At 40.0% G+C, this 10,539-nt stretch overlaps 1 protein-coding gene across 2 annotated transcripts in view; it reads left to right on the forward strand.

Annotated features, from left to right (window-relative positions):
• The first annotated feature begins 717 nt into the window (after positions 1-717).
• Positions 718-10,539, forward strand: part of PLGRKT (plasminogen receptor with a C-terminal lysine) — an 11,848-nt gene continuing 2,026 nt past the window's right edge. The window contains exons 1-4 of one of the 2 annotated variants that reach the window (XM_042447899.1): positions 718-840; positions 3,591-3,677; positions 7,479-7,609; positions 9,862-9,971. In XM_042447899.1, the coding sequence (XP_042303833.1) occupies positions 3,597-3,677; positions 7,479-7,609; positions 9,862-9,971 (322 nt within the window). In that variant the 5' untranslated portion in view covers positions 718-840; positions 3,591-3,596. Of the gene's footprint in view, positions 841-1,023; positions 1,043-3,590; positions 3,678-7,478; positions 7,610-9,861; positions 9,972-10,539 lie in introns of those variants that run through there. The other variant, XM_042447898.1, reaches the window with a different exon arrangement.

Genomic DNA, 10,539 nt, shown 5'->3' on the forward strand with positions numbered 1-10,539 from the left:
ACTGCCTCACATTGGTTCTCCACAGTAACAGAACTCATTCCCTGTAAATTTGTAGAGGATTGTGGCCCTAAAATAAGGACGGCAAGCATGCAGGCCTCCAGATGTGCTTCCAAGCAGATCTAGCCAACAGAGCCAATGAAGGGGGGATGCTGGGAGGATCTGCAAAGCCTGCAGGTTCTTAAAGACACAAGCACCAGGAAAAGCCCATCTCCCTAATCACAGGGGTTAGGAACTGCAACTCCCTAGACAAACAAACAACCTGCAGTGAGGGATCATGGGAGTTGCAGTCCAATACGACAACATCTGGAGGGCTGCATGCAACACCCTTCCTTCCTTTTTCTTTCTTTCTTTCTTTTTCTTTCCCTTCCTTTCCCTTCTTCCTTCCTTCCTTCCCTCTTTTTTCCTTCTTTATCTTCCTTGTTTTTCCTTCTTTCCCCTTCTTTCCGTTTTCTCATTCTTTTCCTTCCCTTTTCTCTTCCTCCTTTCTTCCCTTCTCTCCCTCCCTCTTTCCTTCTTTTTCTTCCTTCCTTCCTTTCCCTCTTTATTCCTTCCTTATCTTGCCTTTCCTCCCTCCCTTCTTTCTCCTTCCTTCTCTTTTCTTTCTTTTTCTTCCTTTTCCTCTCTTTTTTCTGTTCCTTCCTTCCTTCCCTTTTGTCTTTCTTTCCCTACCTTTTTCTCTTCCCTTCCTTCCTTCCTCCTGGCCCCAGCCCCTCTCTCCTCTTGAGGGAGGCCTCCAAGGCGGGTCTGCCTCCAAAGGGGAGGCTTTTCCAGGAACCCTGGCTCCTCCTCCTCCTGCTGCTCCTGGAGGGCCTTTCCCGAGCCTCCCAGAGCCCAGGGCCGGTAAGAAGGGGGCCAGGGGTGGGTTTGGGTCCCTGGAGAGCCCCTGCGACCAAGCCCCGTCCCTCTGCCCCCTCCCTGAGCCTCAGACCCGCAAGGGAACGTGGGAACGGCCTGACACGTGTCACCGCATGGGAAGCAGCAGCAGCAAAAGCAGGGCGGGATCCAGCCAAAAACTTAACTCGAAAACAGTTTGTGGGATGAAGTAGGTAGAGAGGCCTTGTGGCATGGTCTACATACTGACTCTACACCATTTTTTATAAAAGGGGCGTCTACACTGTGGGAATAATACAGTTTGATTCCACTTTGAAGGCTGTCCCTCCACCTTATGGGGTCCTGGCATTTGTAGTCTTGCAAAGGTCTTTAGCTGTCTTTGCCTCACCAAAGCAAGCTACAGATCCCAAGGTTCTGTAGGATGGAGCTGTGGCTCTTAAAGTGGTGTCAGACTGCATTGTTTCTGCAATGTAGATGCAACCAAAGGGCCCCAGGAAGGGAAGGGAAGGGAAAGACAAAGCCATGGAGGGAAACATAGTGTGGATCCCCCCTAAGAGGCTTGGGCAGGGTTTGGGACATTGGGGTCTCCCTGTGGGCAATAGCTCTAGGGAGGAAGCCTACAAATCCCAGTTATTATTCCATGCCTCCTCAACTCCTCCATGTGTTTTCCCTCTGGTGGCATTGCCCTTGTGTTGTTATTGACATGCTGCCAAGCTATATTTATCATTTACTCCTGATGCCTCTCAGGCTATTAGAGCTGGTTTGGGGGGAGTTTCATGGAGAGGGCTTGCTTTTGACTTCCTCTGAGGCTGAGAGAGTGTAGGTTTGCCCAAGATCAACCGTTGAGTTCCCATGGTGGATTTGGGATTTGAACCCCAGTCTCCAGAGTTATAGGAGGTTATCACACAGGAGGCAAAGCGCCCAAATCCCAGGCATAAACTGAATTTCCCAAAGTTAAAAAGCGGTGCAGTTTTGCTGGGTTTTGCACAGGTTACTGTCACGTTATTGCTTCATTCAAGCAATGTCATCTGAAAACAGTCCTGCTCTTGTGGGATTTTCCCGGGTTTAAACCCTATTTATGCACGGGATTTGGGTTGCTTCCCTCCCGTGTGATAAACTCCTATCATCCAGAGCTCAAACCACAATAATTGTAAGCCACTCTTTAGGGAGTCTTTAGGACTGAAGGGTGGGGTATAAATACCATAAATAAATAAATATATAATAAGACCACAATTGCAGCACACCATTTGAAGCTATCCCAGTCAAATCCTAAAAGCCGAACGGAATAGGAATGTTTTTACTTGCCAGCAGAAGGGCAGTATGTAGGTACCCATTTTAGGAACTATTTGGACAGTGAAAATAATCTGGGTTGAAGCTTTGTTGTTGACATGCATTTTGAATGCATCCGATTAAGTTTTTGGGGAGGGCTGCCAAAAAAAACCCATTTAGCTCAGGATAATCAATGTCGGACTTTTTTCCGAATTTTTCTAAAAGATTCAGATCCTCAGCTGTGTGAATAACCAAAGCGAATAAACCTGGGATAATCCAGAATAAAACTCTGCGTGCCTTGAATGTGCTGCAAATACATTGGCATCATCGACACCATCTTTATGCGAGTGCTGACATGTGTGAGCAACTGAACTTGCAGAGATGCAGTTCCATAGGAGTTTATCACACTAGGGCTAATTTTGGCATTAGAGATTAAAGCGCATTTATAGCATCCTGCAAATAAAGCAAAAATGGTGAGTCATTGCGTGAATGATTATCACACACAGTTGTGCAAATAAAGTGATGTCGGAAATGTATTGTCGCTGAAATCCCCAAAGTAAAAAGATGCACGTTAATGCTTCTTTAAGACCACTTTAATGGCGGGTTTTGTGCGATATCATGTAAAATCTTTTTGCATAACTTCACAATTTTCCCGGGATATTCACAGGTTAAACTCCCAATGTCCTTCATTGATAAGAGTCATAGTGTGAATAACAAACCCTGAAAGCATGAGTGAGATTATTTCATCGCCGCACTAAAAAACTGATGTCTGAATGAGCTTTTAGTGTCTCTAGAAAGGAAGCTCCAAAGTCCGGGAGCAGCTACCAAGAAGGCCCTATCCCCTTTCCCCACCAAACAAACTTGAGAAGATAGTACAGTATATACTCTTTGAAGGTCTTAATCTTTAATAATTCAGGCATGGAGGACTTGTACTATTTCTGTCTGGGTTTAGCCCCATATTTGATAGAAAGATGGGATTTCAACATAGTAACTGATAAAATAAAATAAAACTATCTCATCCACACATACTCAGATACTCTTGGTAACATATTTTCCATGCTCCTTAACTTCTGTATTCTTCCCACTGAGCTATAATAGTAGTAGTAGTAGTAGTAGTAGTAATAATAATAATAATAATAATACATTCTAAAATCCTGCAAATTGAGTACCTCCACATCTAGCCTATAGTATCGGACTATGACTTTGGAAACCAGTGTTCAATTCCCAGCTCAGCCTTATGGGTGATCTTTGGCAAGTCACACTCTCTCAGCCTATGGGGAAGGCAATGGCAAACCTCCTCTGAACATATCTTGCCAAGAAAACCCCATGATAGGTTCGCTTTAGAGTTGCCATAAGTCAGAAATGACTTGAAGGCACACAAGAAAGAAGTATTCTCTAAATCTTTGCAACCTTGGTATATTTTATTTTCAGTTCTCAATCTTAATGAAAGAAATACTGTACCTGAAATACTCATGGTTATATCCTTTCAGGTCAAAATGGGATTCATCTTTTCCAAGTCTATAAATGAAAACCTCAAGAGTCAACAGGAGTTCATGCTTATGAACTCTCGGCTTCAGGTTGGTTTTTATAATGGAGAACTTAACAGTGAAGTGATTGTAAAAATATTTGCTTTGGAAGTAGATGCAAGAAATGGAATTGCATTTACATTTATTTAATTTACATTTTGAAGTATTTTAAGAACAAGGCCAAGATCCAACAGTGGGCTTCAGTATCTAATGCCCTCCCCTCACAAGCCATCTCTGGTGCCATAAACCTGCTCTAGAGGACTTCCCAAGGTGGGGGACTTACACTACTGATCCTGTCCAATATGTAGTCGTGAATTAATGACATTTGAGGACCACTCTTTAGGCCCAGGATAATTTCCATTGGGAATCCAACAAACAGTGACTGGCATTCTGTTGGGAAGTTACAATATCATAAACCAATATACAATGATGAAAAGTTGAATTGCATCATCGCACCATAGTATTTTCAATGTGTGCTTTGCCCCATTGTGCACCAGGAAAGGCTGAGTATCATGCCAGAGACATCACTATATCACTGTAAAGTTAGGCATCATAGCCTCTGATGCAGACTCTTGGTCATTATCTTTAAAAAAACAACAACCCTCAAACGTAAATTAATTGAAGTCTTGACTTATTGTACTTATTGTATTGCAGAAATAATCTGGTTTGATATCACTTTAACTGCCACAGCTCCATGGGATGAAATTCTGAGATTTGTAGCTTACTGTGGCATCAGAGCTGTGCTGGTTTTGCAAGCGTGGCTGCAGTTCTGGTCTCATAAGGGAGCATTGTTAAACTTCTATTGCAGTACTGCTGTGATAGATTACTGCCAATCTTTGCCTGTTGAATTGTTTTATCTACTTTTTAATGTGTGTATAGACAGGCATGATCTTTGTGCTACTTTCTAACCAAGATATAAGATAATAATATAATTAGCTTTTCTGTCAAGTTCAACAGAGATAAAGGAAAGGAGTGTAGGGTGTATAAGCTTGAACTGACTGTTGCATGAGGCTCACCTGTTCAGAGAAAGGAAGGTATGACCCAGACTTAAGTCTGTGTGCCTATAAAATAACCTTGTGAATGTTTATTGCATTGGTATTCTGCTCTTAAAATAGCAGGCTGGTTTTTCAAGAACTCTTTTGAGTGAAGACAGGCTGAGAGAGTTCCAAGGCCATTCTGTGAGTGTCACAATTGAGCTAGAATTTGATATTTCACGGCATTTTTTGGAAGACTGGTGCGATTGTTTGCAATTGCAATTGTAATGAGTACTTGTGACGCATAAGGGTTGGGATACAAATGTAACAATTGAACCTACTTGTACCACTGGGGTACTGCCCTGTAAATGCATAGTATGGTTAGGTGATTTTTAAATTCTATTGTAATTGTTGTAGGGACATATGTTTGTGCATGGAATATATTCCTTTTGTCACTGCAAAATGTAGTGAGCCAGCCTTGTAGCATGTTGGCTCTCTCCCGTTCATTCTGTACAGGCTTTGCATCCTTGTGTAAATGGATTTCAATACATCCTGAGATCCATTGGGATGGGAGGTTTACTGTTATATATGGATGTGATGAATCAAGGATCAGAATCTCAACTAAGGCTAGACAGAGGTGTCATACTAATTTGGAAAATGTTTCTTTTATTCCTTTACAGACAGTTTTGGGATTAGATGCAGATTTATTTATTTATATCTAATGGTGTATTTCTGTGTATCAAACTCAAGTGGAATTGGGATTTTCTTCGCTTCCAGTTCTCACAGCAATCTTCTGTAGCTTTCAATGTCTGCTCCAGAGCATATCATAGCACTCTGGACTAGGTTTTAGAGTGAAGGGGGTCTGCAAGAAAGAGAAGAGATCCCTGATCCTGGTGGAAATAGAGGTTCTAGTAGAGGTACCCCACAGGATCCTGACCTCGATCATACTTGTAGAAAACACAGAGGGACATATATTAGTCATGCATATTGTTTTGCATTCATTTCAGTATTCAGCTCCAAGTATGACTAAGTCTAGAGTCAACCTAAAGGTAATTGTTCCTGGGTGTCTTAACATGTATTAACTTAGATCTCCAGGTGTCACTTTTATTTTAATGTTTTAACTATGCATTTTTCACTTCCATCAGTTAAGTAGACTTTAATTGTTAATCATCAGACAAAGATTTTCACTTGGGTTATGGTTAAACATAGCCATCATTGTCCTGCAAGTAAGAGAGAAGACGTGCTTATTAATAATTTCCTGTTTCCTGACTATCAGAAGCCTGTTAGTAGTAATTACATTGGTTTCACACATAGCTGTTACCTTCATCTGACAGTAGACAGTGACCGTCTGGTAACTTCTAATGGTGGAGAATGAAGCTTTTGACATAAGTGTGTGTATGGCATGTGAAATTTAAAACATCTTCCTTGAGGAAATGGGCATATCTAATTTCCTATAATAGATCCTCATAGTTAACTGTCTGATAGAAATATAAGAAGAAGAATACAAATATGAATAGCAAATTTATCTTACTGCTTCTCATAACCATTGTATTGTTGTGCTGATTTCCTCACCAACACCCACAAATTTGGTGGACGGGGAATGCTTCCTTCCCTCTTTTCCACCCATTCCCCTTTGGTGGAAAGACAATGCTTCTATTAATGCAATCATAATTTGGTCCAGGCTTTTCAAACCCACCTTGAATATTGTACAGCATAATGTCACTTCTAGGCTTGAGAACAACAAACAAACAAACAAACAAAAATGGCTGTTTCTTTAAAATTCAATGTTACTTTATAAAAATTGGCCAGAGTAAATGCAGAGAATTGGTAATTGCCAGTGCAGATAGCCCCAATATTTTTCATGTATATATATTTTAGCACTTAATATTACTTCTGTCAAATGTGAAAATGTGCATTTGCACATAATCTAATATGGGATAGCGGGAATTGTAGCTCTGTTTCATACCGTTGTCTTACCACAAAGTGAAAAAATGTTATTTTTTTAATCTCTGAAAGTTATTTTAATAATTAAATATAATACTACTAGATAAGAAAGTTTGTGCAAAAGAGTGTGCTAAAATGTAATGCAGGAATAGAAGTGAGAACTGAGAGTTTAAAATTTCTTAACAATCCCTTTTAACTATTTTTTTAATTGCTTTAAGCAAAAAACATTACCTTGCATATTCTGCCAGTTTTTTTAAAAAACAAGATTGTACTAAAAATGTTCAGGCCATTAGATTATATCCCTTTCTTTATAATGACAGTGTTTCTTGTTTGAACATACAGTGGGACTTTGTATGGTTTTTTAAAAATATTTTCAAGCCATGGATAGTTGAATCCATGGATAAAAAAATGTAGATATGGAGGGCTGACTGAACACGATGTCTTACCTTAGTTAGAGAATGGCTGATTATGCCAATAATTTCTTTATAGTGAACTAAAGCAGAAGAAGAGCCAGTGTGGTGTAGTGGTTTGAGCATCAGACTGTGACTCTGTAGACAAGGGTTCAAATCCCCACTTGACCACAGAAACCCACTGGGTGACCTTGCGCAAGTCATGCTCTGTCAGGCTCAAAGGGAGGCAATGGCAACCCCCCTTTGAACAAATCTTGCCAAGAAAACCCAGTGATAGGGTCTCGTTAGGGTCACCAAGGCATACAACAACAAACCAAACTCCTCTGTTACATATTCATCACACAAGAGGGACTATGTTAACCTGATCCAATGCACAATGTTCTAAAACCCAAGCACCAGTTTGTGATATTAGTGGAAACTGCAGTGTTTCAGAAATCCCTCCAACAATATGTACTGAACACAACTGCCTTGTAAGAAAAATATTTCATTTGTGAATAAAGTATTTTTTTCTTCTTTACATTCAGCTGGAACGGCAGCTTCTGATGCAAAACCAAATGCGAGAGAGGCAGATGGCTATGCAGATTGCTTGGACACGGGAATTTCTCAAGTATTTTGGAACATTCTCTGGCCTTGCTGCTGTGGGTCTAACAGTTGGGTATGGAATTATTACTATTGTTTTCTAAATATTGGGGGGGGGGAGATAAAAAACAGTTTTGTTCTTTCTCTCTTCCCCATGTTCTCAGATAAAGTGTACACTAACTAGCAAATACAAGCGCACCCACTGAGTATGTTGATCACTTCCTAGAATGGTACAGAGCAGTCTATAGAAAAAATTCAGATAATAATAAGATAAATAAAATTTCGTGGGGTAGGCAACTGTGGATGTATCCACACTATAGAGGTATAGCACTTTGATATGACTTTCAGCTTCCATAGCTCCGTTCTATGGAGTCCTGGAGTTTGTAGTTTAGGGTGGTAATTAGAGTTCTTTACAGACAGGCACTAAAGCTCTCCAATGGAGACTTCTTTGTATCTCAGCAATTTACAAACCCCAGGACTTAATCCATAAAATGGGGTCATGGCAGCTCTTGTTGTGCAGTATGGCTATATCCTGTGTCCCTCCAAATGTTGTTGGACTGCAACTCTCAGAATCCCTCAGATGCTGGTTAGAACAGATGGCAGCTTCAGTCCCATAGCATTTGGAAGGTAATAGTTGTTCAATCTTGATGTAAATGCTAACAAAAATAACAGCTGAGTTCTGGTGTTTTTGCCACTTGGTACTAATGATAATGACAGCACTATCACACAGATGTTGAAGTCTTATATCTACATTTCATACAACATGTCATCTAAATTGTTGTGTTGTTGTTTGGGAGCCTTTGCATTTTCCTATTGAGAACTTTTACACTGAATCTTTTTGCATGCATGGAGAATTTATTTCAGAAATATCATCAAAGTCAAAATAATAGCTCAAGAGCTCCTTGTAATAGTGACTAATATCTGATAGCCTCAAAAAGAACTGCTCTCTGTTTCTTAACCTATGTGAGGAAGTGGCACAAGTCCAAAAAGTTACTTCTTGTGTGAATAACACATAGAAATTGGGCCTTAGACTACCAACCCTAAAAAAACTTAATAACCTCTACTGAATGTTGTGACTTCTTCCAAGTAAACATGGTGTAAGATCAGGCTGTACGTATGTCCTACAAGGGTCCCTCGGGATTCTATCGGTTCCAGTTATTCAGTAGATAAGAGAGGCTGTATGTTTTATAGCCATGTAGAAATGAACTCTGTCCTATTGAGATCAATGGGACTTACTACATAAACATGCTGAACTCAGGATTGCAGATGAGATTTTGAGAAAACACCTTCTTAGTAGAGGACACTGAGTAGGCTTTGTTTTTGATTAAATCTCCAGTCTCAGTAAACTTTTAAATACACAGCCTCTCCCTTTCCCTCCTTTGATGTTTCTTCTCAATGAACTATGATTCTGTTGAGCTTAAAACACACAGTTGCAAAACACCCTAGAAGCATCCCACCAATTTCAACAGAATGTCTTAAAATTGCTGTGTTTGGATCTCAACCATAATAGGATTTTAATAATTTTTTATTTTCTGATTTATTCATGAGGCGCACTGGCTATGTTCAAAGATCAGTTGTACCCAAGAAAAGAACTGATGAGTACTGATAAGATAGACTTTATTCTAAGAGATCCATGAGGGACTTTATAAAGCATAACAACTTGTGAGGGTGTTTTATGCAAAATCTGTGAAGGATCTTATGGGGTTTTTGCCGCTGTATAAATATCCCCCACCCAAGCATCCTTACTGCTCTTTAAATCATTTACAAAATAAGTGAGATTGGGTGACTGATAGAAAAATGAAGGCAATCAGTATTTTAAACACTCAATTCCTTTTGTTTTTTTAAAATGGATTTTCACTGCCCACATGTCTCAAACAATATATATGCAGTTTATTGTGGGAGGACAAAGAACAGATTGTGCCTCTTTGTTGATGCTGTTAACAAAAGAATTATATTTGCAAAATTCTAAACAGACATAGATCTCTCCACAAGGACAAACTGCAGATCTAGAATACCAGTGGCAGAGTTGCCCTTAACCTAGAAAGATTATATGTAGTGCATCCGATTAGACATAATTTTGCTGGCACTTGTTTGTATGTATACATCTGACCCTGCAAATCTACTGATACATAACTCATGTAAAGAGGGTATATTTTGTATGTCTAAAGCTGACAGAAAACAGATCCTTCATAACTAATGAGTAATAAAGGTACACTTATGATGTAATTACGTCATTTACAAAGATACTTAAGCTAGCAATGTACCGTAATTAGAGCATGGAGTTTATGGTTGTTGGTATTTGATTCTCAATGTTTGTTTTCCAAATAGGGCAATTAAAAAGAAGAATCCTGCACTCTTTCTTCCAATGGTTCCTTTAGGTTTTATACTTGCCTATCAATATGATATGGGTTATGGATCACTCCTGCAAAGAATGAAGTGTGAGTATTTCTATGTACCTTAAACATGGTGTGTCTGTGTGTACAAGTGTCTGGCAATACAACTGCTGACAGCTGCAGATACCTTACATTATTTTTTTTTAATGCAGCTGCTTCAAAGTGAGGTCCTAGTCATTTCTCCTCACAAACTCTGAGCTCCCCTCCAAAACTTTGGAAAATTAATATGAGGAGGTGCAAGCTGATAGTGGGGGATGGTTGTGGGCCAAGGGTGCAGGGTGAACAGCTATAAGTTTTAAGCATGCCAACTTTAGGAGCCAATGTGGGGTTGTGCCAGTGTAGGGTTGCACCTGCATGGTGTAGTGGTTTGAGTGTTGGACTATGACTTTGGAGAACAGGGTCGAATCCCCACTCAGTCATGAAAATCCACTGGGTGACACTGAGCAGTTTATAAGCCTAAGAGGAAGGCAATGGCAAATCCCCTCGGAACAAATCTTGCAAAGAAAACCCTGTGATAGGTTCGAAAGGTTCACCTGAGGGTAATCATAAGCGGATGTGACTGAAGACATGAAACAACAACAACAACATAGTGTTGTGGTTTGAGTGTTGGACT

Source organism: Sceloporus undulatus, chromosome 2 (assembly GCF_019175285.1).
Source record: "Sceloporus undulatus isolate JIND9_A2432 ecotype Alabama chromosome 2, SceUnd_v1.1, whole genome shotgun sequence".
NCBI classification, from domain to species: domain Eukaryota; kingdom Metazoa; phylum Chordata; class Lepidosauria; order Squamata; family Phrynosomatidae; genus Sceloporus; species Sceloporus undulatus.